Source organism: Macaca thibetana, chromosome X (assembly GCF_024542745.1).
Source record: "Macaca thibetana thibetana isolate TM-01 chromosome X, ASM2454274v1, whole genome shotgun sequence".
Lineage (NCBI taxonomy): Eukaryota > Metazoa > Chordata > Mammalia > Primates > Cercopithecidae > Macaca > Macaca thibetana.
The window spans coordinates 96,895,747-96,919,681 of NC_065598.1; the positions used below are offsets into that span (position 1 = coordinate 96,895,747).

At 39.6% G+C, this 23,935-nt stretch overlaps 1 protein-coding gene across 3 annotated transcripts in view; it reads left to right on the top strand.

Annotated features, from left to right (window-relative positions):
* The window catches only part of CENPI (centromere protein I), a 63,913-nt gene that overhangs the window by 11,928 nt on the left and 28,050 nt on the right, over positions 1-23,935 (top strand). For all 3 annotated transcript variants that reach the window (XM_050775920.1, XM_050775921.1, XM_050775922.1), the window contains 9 exons: positions 11,261-11,309; positions 11,598-11,644; positions 17,571-17,660; positions 17,957-18,085; positions 18,317-18,484; positions 19,523-19,643; positions 20,787-20,878; positions 23,027-23,144; positions 23,230-23,291. In XM_050775920.1, coding sequence (XP_050631877.1) covers positions 11,261-11,309; positions 11,598-11,644; positions 17,571-17,660; positions 17,957-18,085; positions 18,317-18,484; positions 19,523-19,643; positions 20,787-20,878; positions 23,027-23,144; positions 23,230-23,291 — 876 coding nt within the window. The remainder of the gene's footprint in view (positions 1-11,260; positions 11,310-11,597; positions 11,645-17,570; positions 17,661-17,956; positions 18,086-18,316; positions 18,485-19,522; positions 19,644-20,786; positions 20,879-23,026; positions 23,145-23,229; positions 23,292-23,935) is intronic.

Sequence of the window (23,935 nt, forward strand, 5' to 3'; positions counted from 1 at the left end):
TAACATAGACATATCAAATATACAGAAAAGGGCAAATAATAACATTCTATTTTGCTCCTGTCTCTCAGATTAACAAATAGAAAGTTTTTATCATATTTACTTTATATCTTATTTTAAGGAAATAAAAATGTTACAGATAAAGTTGATTTCACATTGGAGTCTTGTTTGCTGATCTAGAGCACTTATTGCTATCTTTTCCCTTTTAAACCACTTCAACAGGGTCCTTTGAGTCATTTACTCTACATTTTCTTGATTAACACTGCAAAAGCCTCATCAAAATTAATGAGAAGGAGAGGATTACTTTTCATGAGTGCCAATGGAGTGATTTTTATTAAATAGCATAATTATTTCCCTTAAAAACATTAATAACTTTAAGAAATCAATCTACTGTCCACCTGGAAGACTTTCAAGGACCATCAGTAGTTCACAGACCGTGTGAATCACTCGTCTAACTGTATTTCTCTTGCCTTTGGGAAGGGAATTCATTTATTGATTTTATTTTTTAAAATGATGTTTCCAGTGTGTTCATTGCATTGTTCTAGGCACTGTAGAAGATTCAAAGATAAGCATAGGGTTTCTATACTCCAGGAACTTGAAATCTAGTTGGGGAATTAAGGAAATAACATAAATTATAAAACAGCATATGAGAGTTTGAAGATAATAATTGCTATAATATTTCCAGGAAGGAAGAAAGCACTGTAACTCAAAATGATTAGTTAAGAGCACCATAAAGTATGTGGGTGTTGAGCTGGGCCTCACAGGTTGAATAGGATTTGGGATTTGGTGACAGAAAATGATATATGATGGGAATATTTCAAGCAAAGTCGTGAGGTGTGTAAATTGTGTTTTAGGAGACCTTAAATAGACCAGCCTGACTTAATTGGCGATGGTGTTAGGTGGTAAGGCTGAAAAAGTTGGGTGAAGACAGATTGTAGAGGTCTTCCAATGTGATGCTAAGGAATTTGAACTTTATTCAGTGGGTAAATCACTGAATATTTTTGGCTGGAATATGTTGAAAGCAGCTCTGTAGGAAGCTGTATCTAGTAGTGCCCAACAATGTGAATTAAGAGAGAGGCCGAAGGCAGGAATACTAGTTAGGAAGCTGACATGATAATCTAGGTATAACATGATGTCGTAGACAAGAAATTCTCAAATATGGTCTGTGGACCCCCTGGGGCTTCCTAAGACCCTTTCGGGAAGTCCAAGAGGTCAAAATTATTTTCATAATAAAACCAAGGTATTATTTGCCATTTTCACTTTGTTGACCTTAGCACTGATGGTGCTAAAGCAATTCTGGGTAAAACTACTGGCCATTTAACATGAATCAAGGCAGTGGCACCAAACTGTACTAGCATGTTCTTTATTATGTTCTTCATTGTGGTAAAAAAACAAAAATGCTAATTTCACTTAAGAATGTCAAGTGTAGGCCGGGCGCGGTGGCTCAAGCCTGTAATCCCAGCACTTTGGGAGGCCGAGACGGGCGGATCACGAGGTCAGGAGATCGAGACCATCCTGGCTAACACGGTGAATCTCCGTCTCTACTAAAAAATACAAAAAACTAGCCGGGCAAGGTGGCGGGCGCCTGTAGTCCCAGCTACTCGGGAGGCTGAGGCAGGAGAATGGCATGAACCCGGGAGGTGGAGCTTGCAGTGAGCTGAGATCCGGCCACTGCACTCCAGCCTGGGCGACAGAGCGAGACTCCGTCTCAAAAAAAAAAAAAAAAAAAAAGAATGTCAAGTGAAGCATAAAAATTAACTCAATAGTTTTATTAAATCTCTACGTCTTTAATATTCTGTGTAATGAAATGGCAAGTACAAACAAAGTCCTGCATACTAAAGTACAATGGTTATTCTGAGGAAAAGCATTTGTGTGATTGAGTTGTGAGCCAAACTAGCTCCATTTTTATTTGAAAGAATGACTGATGGCCGGGCGCAGTGGTTCACACCTGTAATCCCAGCACTTTGAAAGGCCGAGGCAGGCGGATCACAAGGTCAAGAGATTGAGACCATCCTGGCCAACATGGTGAAACCCCGTCTCTACTAAAAATAGGAAAATTAGCTGGGCATGTTGGCGCACACCTGTAGTCCCAGCTACTTGGGAGGCTGAGGCAGGAGAATTGCTTGAACCCAGGAGGCAGAGGTTGCAGTGAGACGAGATCACGCCACTGCACTCCAGCCTGGCGACAGAGTGAGACTCTGTCTCAAAAAAAAAAGAATGACTGACATACGAACCATAGTTATACAGACTTGGGTACTTGGAAGATGTTTTCTTGAAAATGAACAAAACAAGCCTGTTATTCAAAGAAAACAACTGGCCGTATCTGTTGCCAGTGATAACATTTGAGCATTCAAGTGAAAAATTAAAGTTTAGAAAATTTGTATCTGCCACTATGAACCTGACAGCTTTCAGATACCTGAAAGACTTTTGTAATAATTGGTGATAGTATTAATGTTGTGATTTTTAGTTACCATATAATGAAATGTGTCAGCATTTGGAAGCTCAGTATAACTCAGTGAGCCAATATTTTCCTGATGAACAAGTATGATGTTCTAAATTCATAAATGGGTAAAAGAACCCTTTAAAATACAAGATACATCAACGAATTTTAATGGAACAGAGTACAGAGCTTTTATTGAGAGTGTTTCAGATTCCACATTACAGCTACCCCTTAAGAAACTACCACTTGTCAAGTTTTGGTGTAGTAGCAAAGACTAATATCCATAATTTTCTGAAAAGCCTTTTAAACTGTTCCTACCTTTTCCAACTATATATCTGTGTGAGGCTGGATTTTCTTCATGCAATTCAATCAAAACATAATAGAATTAATATAGAAGCACAGATTCCAACTGTATTCTCTTAAGCCAGAGACATTAAAAAGATTTGTAGAAATGGGCTGGGCGTGGTGGCTCATGCCTGTAATTCCAGCACTTTGAGGAGGCCGAGGCAGGCAGATCACTTGAGCTCAGGAGTTCGAGACCAACTTGGACAACATGGTGAAACCCCATGTCTACAAAATATACAAAAATTAGCTAGGTGTGGTGGTATGTGCCTATCGTCCCAGCTACTTAGGAGGCTGAGGCAGGAGGATCGCTTGAGTCCAGGAGGCAGAGGTTGCAGTGAGTTGAGATCATGCCATTGCATTCCAGCCTAGTGAGACCTCATCTTTACTGGGGAAAAAAGAAAAAAAGCTGGGTGTGGTGGCGTGCACTTGTAGTCCCAACTACTTGGGAGGCTGGGGCGGGGGGCAGAAATCATTTGATCGTTTGAGCCTGGGAGTTGGAGGCAGCAGTGAGCTGTGATGGTGCCATTGTATTCCAGCATGGGTGACAGAGCAAGAACCTGTCTCAAAAAAAAATATTCTCAGTATTATTTCTAACCTGGTGAGTGTTGACAGACATTACCCAGAAAAACAAAAAGCAATTTTGGGGTCCTCTAATTTTTTTTTTTTTTTTGAAACAGAATTTTGCTCTTTTGGCCCAGGCTAGAGTACAATGGCGTGATCTCAGCTCACAGCAACCTCCACCTTCTGGGTTCAAGAGATTCTCCTGCCTCAGCCTCCCAAGTAGCTGGGATTACAGGCACCTGTCAGCACGCCCGGCTAATTTGTTTGTATTTTTAGTAAAGATGGGGTTTCACCATGTTGGCCAGGCTGGTCTTTAACTCCTGACCTCAGGTGATCCACCGGCCTCGGGCTCTCAAAGTGCTGGGATTACAGGTGTGAGCTACCACACCAGCCAAGGGGTCTTCTAATTTTTTTTTTTTTTTTTTTTTTTTTTTTTTTTTTTTTTGAGACGGAGTCTCACTCTGTTGCCGTGCCCGGCTGATAATTAGTTCATTTACCTCGGTGTAGTGATTATAGTAGAAATAAATTCAGATATCTTATTTTGAGATATTCTAAATGAGCTTTTTTTTTTTTTGACCGTAGTTTTTTTCCTATTCTTGTTTGGAAGTCACCTAAGTGTTTTTGTACCTACTTAACATGCATACTTTAAGTCTAAAGGTAACTGGCATCTGTACCTTTATCTTACAGGATACAAAAACCTCAGGATGCTTTAACTCTCTTTTTCTTGTTCTTTTTTTTCTCTTCGTGTCATATGGTGCAGAAGAATGCTTTAGCTCTCATCACACTGCTCCTGGCTTATATGCTGTTGTTGTCTGGTTTTAGTTTTACCTTGTTTTTCTCCATCCCTTTACACACACACACACACACACACACACACACACACACACACACACACACAGAGGAGGTGTTTTTTTTTCCTTTTGAGACAGAGTTTCACGCTTGTTGCCCAGGCTGGAGTGCAATGGTGCAATTTTTTGTATTTTTAGTAGAGACAGGGTTTCTCCATGTTGGTCAGGCTGGTCTCAAACTCAGGTGATCCACCTGCCTCAGCCTCCCAAAGTGTTGGGATTACAGGCGTGAGCCACTGCGCCTGACCAATATTATTTTTACAGTTGATAATTGTTTAGATTTGCCCACATATCTCCCAGTATCTTTGCTCATCATTTGTTTTTGCATCTCACACCTTCAAGATGAGATTATTTTCCTTTGGCTAAAAGTGTATTTTTTATTCTTTCATTGAAAATCTTTTGATGGCAAACTCTTTGTCTGAAAATGTCTCTACTTTGCCCTTGTTCTTGAAAACTGGTATTGGTGTATGTAGAATTCTAGAATGACAGTTAAATTTTTTCAGGATACTGACAATATTATTCCACTGGCTCCTTGCTTCCATCATGTTATTGAATCAGTCTAATTGTAATCCTTTTTTTTCTTTTCTCTCTAGCTACTTTTAAAAAGCAGCTTTAGGCCAGGCGTGGTGGCTAACACCTGTAATCCCAGTACTTTGGGAGGCTGAGGGGGGCGGATCACCTGAGGTCAGGAGTTTGAGAACAGCCTGGCCAACATGGCGAAACCCCGTCTCTACTAAAAATACAAAAATTAGCCAGGCATGGTGGCAGGCACCTCTAATCCCAGCTACTTGGGAGGCTGAGGCAGGAGAATCGTGTGAACCGGAGAGGCGGAGATTGCAGTGAGCCGAGATTGCACCACTGCACCCTCCAGCCTGGGTGACAAGCGAGACTCTGTCTCAAAAAAAAAAAAAAAAAAAAAAAAAGACAAACACAGCTTTATTGAGATTTAATTCACATACTCCACAATTCACCCATTTAAAGTATTCAATTTACTGATTTTAAGTATAGTCACAGGTATGTACAACCATTTCAGCATAGTCAATTTTAGAACATTTTCATCATTTCAAAAAGAAAAAAAAGAAACCCCATACCCTTTGCTATCACTCCCATCTCTCTATTAACCCCCTAGCTCTAAGCAACCCCTAATCTAATTTTCTGTCTTTATAAGTTTGCCTATTTTGGACATTTTATATAAATGAACTAATGTAATAATGTGGTCTTTTATCACTTGCCTCTTAGCAAAATGTTTTCAAGTTTCATCTGTGTTATAGCATGTATTAGTACTTTTTTTTTTCCCCCTCCCGAGATGGAGTTTCACTCTTGTTGCCCAGGCTGGAGTGCAGTGGCGCCATCTTGGCTCAGTGCAACCTCCGTCTCCCGGGTTCAAGCTATTCTCCTGCCTCAGCCTCCTGAGTAGCTGGGATTACAGACATGTGCCGCCACGCCTGGCTAATTTTTGGTATTTTTAGTAGAGATGAGGTTTCTCCATGTTGGTCAGACTGGTCTTGAACTCCCGACCTCAGGTGATTTGCCTGCCTTGGCCTCCCAAAGTGCTGGGGTTACAGGCATGAGCCACCGTGCCTGGTGTATTAGTACTTAAATTTTTTTTTTTTTAATTTATTTTTTGAGACAGAGTTTCACTCTTGTTGCCCAGGCTGGAGTGCAATGGTGCGATCTCAGCTTACTGCAACCTCCGCCTCCCAGGTTCAAGTGATTCTCCTGCCTCATCCTCCCGAGTAGCTGGGATTATAGGCATGCGCCACCATGCCTGGCTAATTTTTGTATTTTTAGTAGAGACGGGGTTTCACCATGTCGGCCAGGCTGGTCTCAAATCCCTGACCTCAGGTGATCTGCCTTCCTTGGCCTCCCAAGGTGTTAGTATTACAGGCTTGAGCCACCGAGCCCGGCCATTTATTTTTTTTCATTATTTCTATTTTTTTTTTTTTTTAATTTGGGATGGGGTCTCACTCTTGTGCAGGCTGGAGTGCAGTGGCACTATCATGGCTCTCTGCAACCTCGATTGATCAGCCTGGGTGACGAGCGAGACTCTGTCTCAAAAAAAAAAAAAAAAAAACCCAAAGACAAACACAGCTTTATTGAGATTTATTTCGCATACCATACAATGAGTCATCCACTTCATCATTCAAAGTAGCTGGGACCACAGGCATGCACTACCATGCCCAACTAATTTTTAAAGTTTTTCTAGAGACAGAGTCTCACTATGTTGCCCAGGCTGGCCTTGAACTTCTGGCCTTAAGCAATCCTCCTGCCTTGGCCTCCCAAAGTGCTGGGATTATAGATGTGAGGCACTGTGCCTGACCCTCACCATTTTAAAACTTTTTTGGTGTATATATCAGTGACATGTATTACATTCACAGTGTCGTGCAAGCATCACCACTATCTATTTCCAAAACTTTTTCATTACCCTAAACTGAAATTTTCTAACCATTACACAGTAACTCCCTATTCCCTCTTTCCCCTGTTCCTAGTAGCCTCTAATCTACTATCTGTCTCTATGAATTTGCCTATTCTAGGCACCTCATATAAGTGGAATCATACAGTATTTATCCTTTTGTGTCTGGCTGCTTTCATTTATCATAATGTCTTTAAGGTTCATTCATTTGTACCATGTATCAGAACTTCATTCCTTTTTATGGATGAATAATATTCTACTTCATATATATGCAGTCAGCCCTCTGTGTCTGAGGGTTCTGCATCCATGGATTCATCCAATTACTGATTGAAAATATTAAAAGATATAGATAACAATAAAAAATACAAATAAAAAATGCAGTGTAATAACTATTTACATAGCATTTACATTATATTAAGTATTATAACTAATCCAGAGATGATTTAAAGCAAGCTTGTCCAACCCACAACCCAGGATTGCTCTGAATGAGGCCCAACGGAAATTCGTAAGCTTTCTTAAAACATTATGCGAGTTTTTGGGGGATTTTTTTTAAGCTCATCAGCTATCATTAGTGTATTTTATGTGTGGCTCAAGACAGTTCTTCTTTCAGTGTGGCCCGGAAAACAAAAGACTGGGCACCCCCTGATTAAAGTATACAGGAGGATGTACATAGGTTATATGCAAGTACTACACAATTTTATATAACAAACTTGAGAATCTGTAGAGTTTGATACGGTGGCGGAGAGGGGAAGTCCTGGAACCAATCCCCTGCTGATAACAAGGGATGACTATATCTCATTTTGTTTATCCATTCATCTGTTGTTGGACATTTGAGTTGTTCCCACCTTTTGGCTATTGTGAATGATGCTGTGTTGAATATTGGTATATAAATATCTGTTCAGGTTCCTGCTTTTTCAGTTCCTTTGAGTGTATACCTAGGAAAAAAATTACTGTATGATATGGCAATTCTATGTTTAGCTTTTTGAGGAATCGCCAAACTCTTTTCCACAGTGGCTGTACCATTTTTCATTCCCTCCAGCAATCTATAACAGGGTTCAAATTTCATCGCATCCTCACCAATACTGGCTATTTTATCTGACTTGATTATAGCTATGCTAGTAGGTGTAAAGTAGTCTTTCATTGTGGTTTTGATTTGCATTTCCCTGATAACTAATGATATTGAGCATCTTTTCATGTGCTTATTGACCATTTGTATACCCTCCCTGGAGAAATGTCTGTTAGGATCCTTTGCCCACTTTTAAATTGGGTTGTTCATTATCCTATAGGGTTGTAAGAGTTCTTTCTGTATTCTAGATACAAGTCCCTGGATACAAGATATATGATTTACCTGGGAGTTACAACTAAGCTAGAGCCACTTTAAGTTATTCTCTTTAGGTTTTCCAGGCCATCCCATTTGTGTAAATTCAAACTGCAGATATATATAGATATAGATATAGATATATAATTTTTTTTTTTTTTTTTTTTTGAGACAGAGTTTTGCTCTTGTTGCCCAGGCTGGAGTGCGATGGTGCGATCTTGGCTCACTGCAACCTCTGCCTCCTGGGTTTAAGCAATTCTCCTGCCTCAGCCTCCTGAGTAGCTAGGATTACAGGCATGCACCCCCATGCCTGGCTAATTTTGTATTTTTAGTAGAGACGGGGTTTATCCATGTTGGTCAGGCTGGTCTCGAACTCTTGACCTCAGGTAATCTGCCTGCCTTGGTCTCCCAAAGTGTTGGGATTACAGGCATGAGCCACCATGCCTGGCCAAACTGCAGACATTTTTTGAGCTGGCTTGTGGTTACAAATTCTTGGGAAAGGTTTTATTTTCCTTTCACCCATTCCCAAGGTCAAGACAAGCAAGTTTACTTGCTGTCCTGTTCAACACAGTGGGGTTTTAATTTCACAACCATACACTTAGTGTGTAGCTCTTGGGGGTTCCAGTTTTTTATTATAATAGATCCTCTGCATAATCTACACATTGGGTGGGTCCTAAGCTTTATCCTCTGCCCACCCTACCCCTGCCTCCCGTTGTAGCTATTAAAGTCGTAAGTTCAAAGTTTTTAAGGTTTGGCGAGAAATATTGGTGAGAAACCTTGTTTAATATTTAGTGTTTCTACTTTCACTTTGTTTTTGGGAACTGCAGATTCTTGCTTTCATGCCAGCTCTGAAACATGCTTCAACCGCTGGATATGATGTCAAAAACATTGCTAAGTTGGCAGGAAAGCAGTCAGGGTCATTCGGCGAATCTAATACACAGTATTTCTATAGATGATTATCAGGTCATTGGAATTGAGGTCAGTAAACTCTAAGACTACGGTGATTTGTTGATAGGGACATTAAAGTCGTCTGGCATGATATTGGAATTAGAGTTAGAGCTGAAAACTGAGTGAGATGCCCAAATCCTCATGGAATTTTGGGGAAGGTACTAGGTTAGTAGTGAGCTGACAAGGTATAGGTAAGGTAGAGGTAGTAAAGTTGGGTGAAGTAAGTCTCAGAGGAGGTCTTTTTCTATACAAGGGTGAAAGAGTGGTAACCTTGGAAGTGTCGATAGAAAGTAAGGATGCAGGATGCTTATCCCTGCTGCATGTCTTGTGGTGCACAGGTGTGGTTGAATGACAAGTGGTACGTCATTGTCTCTCTCTTAACCTTTGACATCTCTCTTAACCTCATATTGTTTCTGTTCATAAACTGACCAAATTGCAATACAAATGAATTCTGTATTTAAACATACTTTGTAAAGAATAGGAAATAAGAAGATATGCTTTCTCCTTTCCTCTAATAGCTCAATGGACTGAGTTCTTCCAGGCAGGGACTAAGCCTTTTATAACCCAAGTACTTATTAAAGTACTTGCCATTGAAATAGCAAAAACTGCAATTACTTTTGCACCAACCTAAATATTTGACAGGCAATTTTAAAATAATTAATATATATGAGTTTTTCCTTTCTACATGTGATTAAAAGAGAATGTCAGATTTCCTATAATGCTGGAGTCTAGGGCAAGTGATTGTGTAACACTCATTTCATATTCAACATGATAGTGTTGCTAATAGTTCATATCCTTAAGCGTATGAGGTAACACATTTTTTATACTGAAAATTGCTATTCTCTGGGTAGCATATGGCAGACATGGTCATAACATGTATTCTTTCTTTTAAAAAAAGAGTCCAGCCAGGCATGGTAGCTCACACCTGTAATCCCAGCACTTTGGGAGGCCAAGGCGGGCAGATCACCTGAGGTCGGGAGTTCGAAACCATCCTGAACAACGTGGAGAAACCCTGTCTCAACTAAAAATACCAACTTAGCCGGGCGTGGTGGTGCATGCCTGTAATCCCAGCTACTCGGGAGGCTGAGGTAGGAGAATCGCTTGAACCCGGGAGGCGGAGGTTGCAGTGAGCCGAGATCATGCCATTGTGCTCCAACCTGGGCAACAAGAGTGAAACTCCGTCTCAAAAAAAAAAAAAAAAAAAAATCCATATCTAAATTCATGCTTATTAAAAATATGTTTAGATTCTTTCTCAAACCATTTCTAAGTACAGAAGAGGCAATATGGAATATGCTGTAGTTTAGACTTTAAAGTTTAGAGTCATGACTACAAAAATACAAATTTTTGTTTAAAGAAAGTCTTTGCTCTTGTTGCTTTCTCTAGTACTATTAAATACTTTATTTTTTCACTTTCCTGTTATTTAGAGAAGGTGTTGGCAAACCTTTTCTTAAAGGGATAGATAATACATATTCTGAGCATGAAGGCCATATTGTCTCTGTTGCAACTATTCAAGTCTGCTGGTGTGGTGTGCAAGCAACTGTGGACAATAATAAATTAATGAATGTGGCTGTGTCCCAGTAAAACTTTATTTACAAAAACAGGTAGACCATGGTTTCCTGACCCCTGATCTAGAGTAAGACCTCAACAGATGGACACTGAAAATGAAATGGTAGAAGGGAATCAGTCATTCAATAATTTAATTAGCAAATTGAGTGCATGCTATTTGCCAAACTGAAGACTAAGCTGTTAACTAAATTCTTGTATATATACTGACTGGAATATGAAGCATCATTGAAAATGATAATTTTGAAGAATAAACAACATGGGAAAATGGTTTGAAATAGGAAATCAGGATAAAAGTTTCAAGTTTATGTCTTAATAAGTATAGGCCAGGTACAGTGGCTCATGCCTATAATCCTAGTACTTTAGGAGGCTGAATCAGGAGGATCACTTGAGACCAGGAGTTAGAGACCAGCCTGGGCAACATAGTGAGACCTTGTCTCCACCAACTAACAATACATACATACATAAAAATATTGAAAGGAATAACAAAAATTCATGCATTCCTTTCAATATTTGTATGAATTTATACAAATAGATGGATAGGATAGATGGTAGAAGGATGATAGGTAATTCTGTTTTTCAAATTGTCTGCAATATCTTTACATTCCAAAAATACCTAAAAAATGACCTAATGAGATGCTGATTAAAACTATTGTTTTTTTATCACTATATAGTAGGAAAAAGAGACTCTGTAAAACAATTGTTCAGTGAAGTCCTGAAGGTTTTTTACTTAATCAGTGTAAGATTGACATTTGAGGAAAATGTGTTGCCCCTCTGTTCAAGACATATTATCATTTCTCTTAATTTTTTTTTTTATGTTTTAACAGTGCCCTTATGTTTGCCATTTGTTATATTTACTTACCAAAAAAGAGAATGGTGAGTATTTTCATTACAGTTGTATTGCACATTGTGGAATTAGCATTTGTATTGGCCTTTATAAAGTTAAAATAACTATTAGCATTAGTTATATGACAGAAGTCATTTTGTGGAAATTGCTTTTTAGTACTTTAAGAGCATCTGCTCAATGGCGTAACTGAACAGGGTATTTATTTTCTTGATATGTTATAAGAAGAAACTGTATGAACTGCATGGTGGTTAAATATAACCGATTTCTTTTTATTCTGAATCCAAATGCATGGTACCTCTTTCCTTTATGTTTTCTAGTCAAACCATTTCGTGTGAGAAAACTGCTTGATCTTCAGGCCAAAATGGTGAGTACTGAAAAGACCTAAGACCTGCCAATGTACTATGTACCAGGTACTGAGCCAGGCATTGGGAATACAAAATCAAATAATGGGATCTTTTTTTTTTTTTTTTTTTTAAGACAGGGTCTCACTCTGTTGCCCAGACTAGAGTGCAGTGGCACGATCTCGGCTCATTGCAACCTCCGCCTCCCAGGTTCAAGCGATTCTCCTGCCTCACCCTCCCGAGTAGCTGGGATTATAGGCACGCGTCACCACACCCGGCTAACTTTTGTATTTTTTGGTAGAGACAGGGTTTCCGCATGTTGGCCAGGCTGGTCTGGAACTCCTGGCCTCGGTGATCCATCCGCCTCAGCCTCCCAAGGTGCTGGGATTACAGGCGTAAGCCACCGCACCTGGCCTATAACTCAGTATCTTTAAGGAACTTATTTTCTGGGGAGCTCAGTCAACAAAATGAAAAATCGGAATCAGACTTGGGGTCAAGGAGGAGTGGTGATGCTTGAGAGAATTATTTTATTTTATTTTTATTTTATAGATGGAGTTTCACTCTTGTTGCCCAGGCTGGACTGCAGTTGGGCGTAAGCTCACTACAACCTCCACCTCCTGGGTTCAAGCAATTCTCCTGCCTAAGCCTCCTGAGTAGCTGGGATTACAGGTGCCCGCCACCATGCCCAGCTAATTTTTTGTATTTTTAGTAGAGACAGGGTTTCATCATGTTGGCCAGGCTGGTCTCGAACTCTTGACCTCAGGTGACCCACCTGTCTCAGCCTCCCAAAGTGCAGGGATTACAGGCATGAACCACTGCACCCGCCCTGCTTGAGATAATTTTTAAGGGATGAATAGGATTTAAGTAGGCAAAGAAGGGAGAGAAGGGCATTCCTCCCAGAGGGAACAGCATGAGCAAAGACATGGAGATGTCAAACAGCAAACATTGTTTAGGGAGCTGGGTTGGTATGGCTGTAACAGTAAGTGTTAGGGAGTGGTCATAAATGAATTTATATTTTGTATGGATGTGATCTAGGAAAGCTTTTTTTTTTTTTTTTTTTTTTTTTGAGATGGAGTCTTGCTCTGTTGCCCAGGCTGGAGTGCAGTGGTGCGATCTCAGCTCACTGCAACCTCTGCCTCCTGGGTTCAAGCAGTTCTCCTGCCTCAGCCTCCTGAGTAGCTGGGACTACAGGTGCACACCACCATGCCAGGCTAATCTGTGTATTTTTAGTAGAGACGGTGGTCTCATCATGTTGGCCAGGCTGGTCTCAAACTCCTGATCTCAGGTTATCCATCTGCCTTGGCCTCCCAAAGTGCTGGGATTACAGGTGTGAGCTGCTGAGTCTGGCCTAGGAAAGCATTTTAAGACATTATCTTCTGGAAGCTTAAACTTCAGTATATTCTCTGACTGTTATCTCTGGTCCTTACAGCTCTCTTGCATTGTTATTTCCACTTTACCTGCCAGGTCACAGAAGTCTGTGAAGCTTTGGATATGAAACAATAGGAAGTAATAGTGGCCATGCCTAACTGGAGCCTTCATGGCCTACCTATAGGCATTTATTGAATGAAAGACACAAACACAGAACACATTTGTGCTTCTGCAATGTGAGGTCTCCTCTTAGTGCAGTTCAATGATTATTCTTTTTTTATAGCCTTCTGTTTTAGTTCCATGGGTACAATTATTTTTTCTCAGTTCTCTGATGATATTATTGGTAATATTTTTGTCCATTTTGAATTTTATTTTACATTAATAGAAATTATGAAAAAGATATACCTTTTCCTATGTTACAGCAAAACGTTTCAATGGAATAAGACAATTCTTACCATAATAAAAGATCTTAGTACCCGGGTGCAGTGGCTCACACCTGTAATCTCAGCACTTTGGGAGGTTAGGCGGGCAGATCACAAGGTCAAGAGTTCGAGATCATCTTGGCCAACATGGTGAAACCCCGTCTCCACTAAAAATACAAAAAATAGCTGGGCGTGATGGTGGGCACCTGTAATCCCAGCTACTTGGGAGGCTGAGGCAGGAGAATTGTTTGAACCCGGGAGGTGGAGGTTGCAGTGAGCTGAGATCATGCCAGCCTGGGCAACGGGGCGAGACTCTATCTCCAAAAAAAAAGATCTTGCTGATTTGTATGAGCTGAAACACAGTGTATGTTCAAGTTAAAAAATGATTTATGAGATGATTGTCTAAAAATTTATAACGGAGACACTAAATGTGTGGTTTCATTACTACCACTCTATACAGTACATCACTAAGTTATTCCATTATCAATAAGTACCCATTTATAAAGATGCATACATAACATTGTTTTGGTTAGCTGAATTTTGATGAATTTGGGTAAGTCCAACAATATCAAACCAAGAAGGCATAACCATGTTCATATGTAACCTAACATGCATGATAGTAACAGGCATAGTCAACATATGTGAGGAAATACATCGGATGTGTGAATTTCTGATACCTGCCAAGGCATATCCCCATCCTATGCTATCCCCATCCATGCTCCATAACGTCTATCCCCATCCATGCTCCATAACTCCCATCTATGAAGGAAACAAAACCACAAAAGTTGTCTTTCTGGTGGCAGGCATGAATGGTAGGAAGTGGGGCATTTTCCTATATACACTAGGCCCTGTCCAGAGCAATCTTTAGAACAAGAAGGGGGAATTAGGTCTCATCCTAAGGGTTGGTTCTCCCTCTACCAGGCATGAGCCTGTGTGTATACACTTTGGGCTGTGATTTTTTTCTGTTTCAAGCTTTGTCTCTGTTTCCTCATAGTTTCTGTTTTTAGATTGTTTGGTCTTTCATGGTACTTTTTACATTTAAATTTTATTTTAATTTTTTTTTTAGAGACGGGGGTCTCACTTTGCACCCAGGCTGAAGTGCAGTGGCATGATCATGGCTCACTGACACCGCGAATTCCTGGGCTCAAGTGATCCTCCCTCCTCAGCCTCTAGAGTACCTGGGACTACAGGCATGCACCACCAGACCTGACTGATTTTTAAATTTTTTGTAGAGACAGGGTCTTTCTGTGTCACCCATGCTGGTCTCAAACTCTTGGGCTCAAGCAATTCTCCCGCCTTGGCCTCCCAAAGTGCTGGGGTTACAAGGTGTGAACCACTGCTCACCAATGCTTGGTAAAGCTTAATTGTTCATATTTAAAAGTAAAACAGTAACATGATGATTGGAAACTTGTGTGTATGAGCAGGACTTGTTCATTGTAGGATCTTGATGTTTTGTTGAGGATCCTCCCAGATGACTATGTTAATATTCTCAAAGCAGAATTCTCCTGTTTCCTGTCTTATGGGGTTGCATAGTTGTACGTAGAAAATCAAGTGTATATGTGTGTGTGTGTGTGTGTGTGTGTATTTATAATATTATAGGGAATTGGCTCATTTGATTATGGTGGCTGGTAAGTCCAAAATCTACAGGATGGGCCAGCAGGCTGGAGACCTAGGAGAGCTGATGTTCCAGTTTGAGTTAAGTGGCAGTCTACTATAGAACCAGGAAGAACTGCTGTTGCAGATAAAGTCTGAAGGCAGTCTGTTGAACATTTTCTTCTTCTTTTAGGACCTCTTCTATTCAGGCCATCAACTGATTGGATGACACCTATCCACATTGCAGAGGGCAGTCAATTTGCTTTACTCAAAGTCTACTGATTTAAATGTTAATCATATCCAAAAAACCCTCACGGAAACACCCAAAATAATGCTTCTCCAAATATCTAGGCAGCCTGTGGACCAGCCAAATCAAAACTTAAAATTAACCATCTGATATGGTTTGGCTGTGTCTCCACCCAAATCTCATCTTGAATTATAATTCCCATAGTCCCCACATGTCATGGGAGAGACCCGATGGGAGGTAATTGAATCATGAGGGCGGTTCCCCCATGCTATTCTTGTGATAGTGAGTTCTCACAAGATCTGATGGTTTTATGAGGGGCTTCCCCCTTTGCCCAGCTCTAATTCTTTTCCTTCCTGCCATCATGTGAAGAAGGATGTGTTTGCTTCTCCTTCCGCCATGATTGTAAGTTTCCTGAGGCCACCCAAGCCATGCGGAACTGTGAGTCAGTTAAATCTCTTTCCTTTATAAATGACCCAGTCTCGGGCAGTTCTTTATAGCAGTGTTAGAATGGGGTAATACATCATCACAGGGTATAAACCTGGCTACTGGTACTCTGAGACCTGAGCACTAGAAAGCAGTGAGAAATGGTCTTGGTATCCTCCCTTGGCTGTGCCTGGTATCCAAGTCCAGCTTCATTTTCAGAGAGTAAAGCCCTAATGTTTTGCCAGTATAGTGAAGGAATTTGGGATTCTAACTGCTTCTTATATAGCCTTTCATGCAATACTCCTGTTTTCTGACCCTCTTGCATCCCCACTTTTTAGAGATATCTGGTCCCTCAACTCATGATCCTTTCTGGGAGTTGTCAAGCAAGAATCTGATTTTTTTGAGGCTTTTTCTGTTTACACCTTAGATTTCATTTTATCTATTCTGCTAACTTGGTTTCTATTTGGCCATCTTCATTCTAGATTCCAAAATCTTATTTAGATTTCTTATATGCTGTTGTCTCCTCTCTTGTTCTCTTTGAACTTGTAGTTTGCTTTATCCTTTTTCATTCTTATTTTATTTATTTATTTATTTTTTTGGAGATGGAGTCTCACTCCGTCACTAGGCTGGAGTGCAGTGACGCGATCTCAGCTCCCTGCTACCTCTGCCTCCCAGGTTCAAGCCATTCTCCTGCCTTAGCTTCCCGACTAGCTAGGACTACAGGTGTGCACCATCACACCCGGCCTAATTTTTGTATTTTTAGTAGAGATGGGGTTTCACCATGTTGGCCAGACTGGTCTCAAACTTCTGACCTTAAGTGATACACCCACTTCGGCCTTCCAAAGTGCTGGGATTACAGGCATGAGCTACTGCGCCCAGCCACCTTTTTCATTCTTTCACTGTCTTTTAAATGGGGCTTTGGGAGAGCCCAGAGTTAATCATATGTTCAATATGCCGTTTTTAACTGGAAATCTCCCCCTTCCCTCTTTTAGTATTAACTTTTTAACAAAAAAGATAGTTTTAATTAACTAGACTATAAGTTCTAAAGGCCTCAGCACAACTAAGTATTCTCTAAAAAGCATTCTAGCTCAAAACAAACACTCTGATACTCATTACTAATGGGTGTACAGAGGTTAGGAGATATTTTCAACATAGATAAACTGGGTCATTTTGGTTTTTTAATACATTTAATTTCAAGAAGCTGTTATAAAATGGAAATATTGTATTTCTAAGCCTCGTTTGCTGCCTTACTTTGTACAGTACTCGATTCAATAACATTTTAGCATAATAAAACAATTTGGTTACTTCCTTAGAATTCATTTTAGTGGTATGCTTTCTCTGGATAGCTAGATGTATAAAACAGGTATCTAGCAGTAATCACTTCTTTCATTGTGAAATTAGTGCTTTTGTTAAAACTTGTTTCAGTTATATCAAAGCTGCTTGATTATGGCATACCAATTGTAGTTTCCTAGATAATTTTCCAATAATTATAATAATCAGGTATTAGCTTATCTTTTGGTCCTATCTCCTTGAGGTCTAAATCAAAGATGAGTAAACTTTGAGTCCTGAGTATGCTACCAGTGAGAATAAGCTATGCTATGCTAGTAAGCATGACTGGTCAGCCTAAGGTATAGGAAGAGAAGAGAGAAAATACAAGGAAGAAGTAAAGTTGGAAAAGGTCGTAAGAGAGAAGATCACAGTTTGGAGAGAGTTGTTTTATGGTGGTTGACTTAAATGTCTGGTTACTCATTCCTTGATTTTTGATAGCATCTTCCTATAGCTATATCTCATAGTGAAATTATGGTCTGAATATACTTTTTTCCTTCTTATTGGCATTTGTTTCCTCAGTTTCTTAATAGTCACAGAATTGAAAATGGAAAACTTATTTTATTTCAGGGAATGCAGCCTCATCTCCAGGCTTTGTTGTCGCTGTATAAGTTCTTTGCTCCTGCTCTGATTTCTGTATCTTTGCCTGTAAGGAAGAAGGTAAGGGATTAAGGAGAGAGAAATCATATTGAGATTGAAATATGTTATTTTTGGTAAAGTTAACTTACCGATTTCAACTAAAATACTGTTTGGGGAAAGTTTTTTTTAGGGATTGGCACTTCGTGTTGATCCCATTTGGTGTATTTAATAGATTACTAATCAGAAAAAAAAAATAAGTGCATTTGTATGAGTGTAAAGGATTTCATAATATGTTTTCAATAATGAGGAGTTTTAGACTTTATGTTGCTCCAATTTATGGGTACCTACTCTCTTGTACTTTATATCCAAATTTATAGATATATTTTAAGAATTCAGAGAATCTGTGGAAGATGGCTCTGCTTGCCGTGAAGCAAAGAAACCAGGGACCTTCTCCAGAACCTCTGAAGTTGATGTTGGGTCCAGCTAATGTTCGTCCTCTAAAAAGAGTAAGTATCTAAAGCTGAAACAACTTGCATTACTTTCTTTTATTAAATCCAAGTAATAACCATTCAGATCTAAGAGGAGATTATAGATATTTAAGTACATGTCAGTTACCCAGGATTCTGTGTAAGCCATATTCAGATTCCTTTAATTGAAACACCTTAACAACTGCTTTTATATTTATGGTTTGTAGTCTGTTTAGTCCATTGATAGATTGTTTTATTATCTTTCTTCAGAAGTGGAATTCTCTCTCAATTATACCAGTGCTCAATTCCAGTAGCTACACTAAAGAATGTGGAAAAAAAGAGATGAGTCTTTCTGATTGTCTGAATAGAAGTGGATCATTTCCACTAGAACAACTTAAAAGCTTCCCCCAACTTTTACAGAATATCCATTGCTTAGAGGTATGTGACTGGACCATGTGCTTCTTTGCATTTTCTATTTGAATTTCATAGCCTTTTTTTTTTTTTTTTTTGAGATAGGGTCTTACTCTGTCACCCAGGCAGTGGCGTGATCTTGGCTCACTGTTACCTTGAACTCCTGGGCTTATGTGATCCTCCCACCTCAACCTTCCAAGTAGCTAGGACTATAGATGTGCATCACCATGCCTGGCTAATTTTTAAAACAATTTATATCAGGCTGGGCATGGTGGCTCACGCCAGTAATCCTAGCACTTTGGGAGGCCGAGGTGGGCAGATCACTTGAGGTCAGGAGTTCGAGACTAGCCTGGCCAAAATGGTGAAACCCCATCTCTATTAAAAATACAAAAATTGGGCTGGGTGCGGTGGCTCATACCTGTAATCCCAGCACTTTGGGAGACTGAGGCAGGCAGATCACCTGAGGTCAGGAGTTCGAGACCAGTCTGACCAACCTGGAGAAACCCCACCTGTACTAAAAATACAAATTTAGCTGGGCGTGGTGGCGCATGCCTGTAATCCCAGCCATTTCGGAGGCTGAGCAGGAGAATCACTTGAACCCGGGAGGCGGAGGTTGCAGTGAGCCGAGATCACGCCATTACACTCCAGCCTGGGCAACAAGAGCGAAAGTCCATCTCAAAAAAAAAAAAAAAAAAAATTAGCCTGGCTTGGTGGTGCATGCCTGTGGTTCCAGCTACTCAGGAGGCTGAGGCACGAGAATCGCTTGAACCTGGGAGGCAGAGGTTGCAGTGAGCGGAGATGGCGCAACTGCTCTCCAGCCTGGGTGACAGAGTGAGACTCCATCTCAGAACAAACAAACAAAAAAATTATTTAAAAAATATGTTGCTCAATCTGACCTCAAACTCCTGGGCCCAAGTGACCCTCCTGCCTCAGCCTCCCAAAATTTTGGGATTATAGACATAAGCCACCATGCCCAGCCTATTTTTGTTATATATTTTCTATATGACGATTCCCTTACCCACTTTTCAGATACTTAACTGTTGATTGGTTGTTCTGTCATTGCAGCTGCCTTCTCAGATGGGCTCAGTGCTAAACAACTCTCTGCTGCTTCACTATATTAACTGTGTCAGAGATGAGCCAGTCTTGCTGAGATTTTATTACTGGTTGAGTCAAACATTACAAGAAGGTAAGAATTGAGTGAGGATGGACCAAGACAGTTAACAAATGGGTTTCTTTTATAAGGGTGCCAAATTCTAGACAACAGGAGTCTTCATATGCTGTAATTATGTCTGTGGTAATCTTATATTTAGAGCATGAATGTTTCTGTTGTTGTAATTTTAAGGCAGTAAGAAGGTGGAGGGATTTTGTTAAGGAAACACTGCTGGATGGCCACCAAAACTCACTGGGTGGCTCCACTTTGATGACTATCACAATCCAAGGATTCTTCATTTTTGTATATTCAGAAACTTGCTGTTAGGGCCCCAGAGTCATCCCGTTAATGGTAACGAAACTCAAAAGAGACAAATGTATAAGCCAGAATGTCAGCTTATTATAAAATTAATTATTTCTGGTAAACAAAATGCTCATATCTGCCAACCAGAATATCCCCTCTCTGCTGTCAGCATATATGGGAGTCAAATTTGTCATTAGAAGATTTCTTAATTATAGAATTAAAGGAAAGGGCAGTGAGAAGTCTTTCATCCAGGCCATAGTAAAGCCTGAGCATTTCATTCCTCCAATGGTGGGGGGCGGTGGGGAGGGGCAGGTATATTTCTCTAGAGATAGTATTTCTTTTGACCAAATTTGAGTGTTTCTTTACTGGATACTGGATAAGCAACTCCTGATTCTTCTGGTGGTTAAAGTTGCTTTTAGTTGGTTCCAGTCCAATTCTCCTTCTTCTGCTCTGAAGAATATGATATAGGTTATTAGATTTCCACCTACTAAATTTCTGTCACTCTTACATTATACCCAGCCTACTCTAATTGAAGTTTAGGGTATTCTAAAACTTTTAATTCAGATGTTTATACTTTCTTCGATTGATTGCTATGTGATATAAAGCTTATCATATTCATTATATGTGAATTCTCTCCATTTCTATAACCTTTTCCCTATATTTACACTATAAACTTTTCCCTATATTACTAAGTTGTTGAGGAATATCTCACTATCATCTCCATGTATCTGTTCCAGTCTGCATCATGAGTTAGCTAGGATGTATGAGACTTATGGCTTTTTTACTTTGTCACTTGTCACTTTAGTGATAATTATGTTTTGTGCACTTTTTTATTGTGGTACAACTAGATGCTTATATTTACTGTTTCTGCTCTAGAATGTATTTGGTATAAGGTGAATAATTATGAACATGGAAAAGAATTTACCAACTTCCTGGATACTATCATCAGGGCAGAGTGCTTCTTACAAGTAAGATTTCACTTGCTTCTTCCACTCTCCACCACTCTTTACTAAAATTTATTTAGATATCCATTGAAAACTTTTTCTTGCCTGGCTGCAGTGGCTCACACCTGTAATCTCAGCACTTTGGAGGCCAAGGCAGGTGGATCCCTTGAGCCCAGGAGTTCAAGGCTAGCATGGGCAACATAGCAAAACCCCATCTCTACAAAGAATACAAAAATTAGCCAGACATGGTGGCATGCACCTGTAGTCCCAGCTACTCAGGAGGATTAGGTAGGAGGATCACTTGAGCTCAGGAGGTCAAGGCTGCAGTGAGCCATAATTGTGCCACTGCACTGCAGCCTGGATCACAGAGTGAGATCCTGTCTCAAAAACAACAACAAAAAACCTTTTTTTTTAGTATCTGACATCTTTTGTAAATAATATTTGTTCAGTTTGAAGCTCATTATAGATAAAGCTGAGTTGGACTTTTATCTTTGCACTGTTAGATTTAAAGAAAGAATATGTTGTATTATGCAAATAAAAGGGAAAAGCCTGTAATTTAAGAGAACAAACTGAAGATGTAATTAAATGTATTCAGTTAATTGAATTAGCCAGTAATGTAAATTTCATAGGGTCACTACTTATATCCTTATAATCAACAAACATTTTTTGAGCACCAAATATGTTCCAGCCAATGGACTATTTGGTCTGGGTAACCCTGAGTTGTATTTTAAGCTGCAGCTTAGGTATCAGCACCATCAAGAAGCCTTCAGTTATTGCCCAGTGTGGGTTAGCTCCTTGTTCTATGTGCTCCCATGGCTCCCTGTGCTTACCTCTATCGTGACACTTTTAGCATCCATTTTTCCACTCATTATGAGCTCCCAGCAGGCAGAAACCATGTCTAACTCTTCTTCATGTATAGATGTTCAGCTTGATTGATAAATGTTTGTGGAATAATTCTTTGTTTTTTTGTTTTTTTGTTTTTTTTTTGAGACAGGGTCTTGTTCTGTTGCCCAGGCTGGAGTGTACTGGCACAATCATGGCTTACTGCAGCCTTGACCTCCTGGGCTCAATTGATCCTCCCCCCTCAGTCTAGTAGTTAGGACTACAGGTGTGCACCACCACTCCTGGCTATATTTTGTTTGTTTGTTGTATTTTTTTTTTTTTTTTTTTTAATAAAAACGGGGATTTACCACGTTGCCCAGGCTGGTCTCAAACTCCTGGGCTTAAGCGTTTCTTCTGCCTTGGCGTCCCAAAGTGCTGAGATTACAGGTGTGAGCCATCACACCCAACCCAACTTTTAGGGATTTGGTGTGAAACCATTTAATTGGAAGCTGGGTGCAGATGATGGTAGTGAGGATAGCAATTTAGGTTGATGTTTACGTTTCCTACTTGGGAAGATGGATGGCATTCACTGAGAAAAGGAATATAGGAGGAGCAGGCTTGGAAGGAAAGATGTTTCACTTAAGAGAGTCCTAATGGGACATCAAAGCAGTCATATCCAGTACGCAGTAAAATGATGAGTCTAAAGCTCAGGAATGAGATTTGGGCTAGAGATACAGATTTAGGAACCCTCATGTTAAAAGTGGCTTTAGCTATGATATGGATGAGATTGTACAGAGAATTCATGTCATGAAAAGAAGGTCTGAGGATAGAGTCCTGGTGCATGTCACTGTGAAAAGCTTAGGTGACAAAGGGAAAAAGGGAAGTCCCAGATCCTCACTCTGGTGGAAATATAAGCAACCTAGACATTTGAGCCTCTAAAGATGGAGCTGCCCAGAGTTAGGATTTGGTCTATGGCCTCTAATGAAATTCTAGCCCTATTACATAATATTGTATACATTTTATTGACTGTTCAAATTACTGCATGTATCCCAAGATAGTACATTTTATTTTTTTAAAAAAATTCTATAACTTTTAACCTTCTTTCCAATTGATGAACTTTTATGGTATTTGATAACTATATTGATAAAGATGGTAATGTATGCAAATACTAATCATCTCATCCTTTTTCTGAGGAAGTCTGGCACCTAACCTAAGGCTTTTATTATATTCATGACAAAAAAATTAGTCTAAGAGTGAAGCAACTATAGCACAAAATAAACTGGTTGTTTAGAGCGTAATTTTATGACTGAAGAGTTCCATATAAGGATTTACTATTCACTTGTGTTACAGGAGGGGTTTTATTCCTGTGAAGCATTCCTGTATAAGAGCCTTCCTCTCTGGGATGGCCTTTGTTGTCGGTCACAGTTCCTTCAGCTTGTGAGCTGGATTCCTTTTAGTAGCTTCTCTGGTATGTATTATGAAAATTTGGAGTCATTTAATTCAATGTACTAAGATTGAAAGGATTTTGAATAATCTTTTTTTTTTATTCCTAGAGGTGAAACCACTTCTTTTTGACCATCTAGCACAGCTCTTTACATCAACCATTTATTTCAAGGTAACAAAAACTTGCCTTGCTTAGATTCAATAGGATGTATTATTCTATTGCTAGTGGTACACAATTCCAAACTGACATTACAGCAATGGTTTTATAATAGGATTTTCTTGGACCTGGGCTTTGAGGTGCTGCATCACTCAACTCAAAGTTAATGCATAGAATGTTCCTTTTTTAAGGCTGTGTTGCATACAGTTTTCCTGACCTGTTTCCACTTGTAGCAAATGACATAGTGAACGAACAAGTGGCAGACGCATATTAATAAAAACAAACTGAGAAATACTTAGTTTGATTGTTGTGGTTTATATTTTCGTAGATACATTTATTCATTTCAGAAATATTTTTCGAGCACCTACTATATACCCTTCTTGACACTGGGAATATAGTAGTGACCAAAGCAAACAAAACTCCCCTTGACATTCATATTTTATATTTATAGTAATCATCGTTTTCTGCTAATAAAATTGTTCCAACCTTATTTATAATATGTTAGTATTTTGGGGTGGTCACCAAGAAGATCAGTATGGCTTCCAGAAGTTCCACCTGAATGAGTTTGAGAGCCACTTTCTTATAGAATGGTTATTCCTATTCTAAAAGAGGGGCAATTAAGTAATGTTTCTTTTATAAATTTTTTTTTTTTTTTTTTT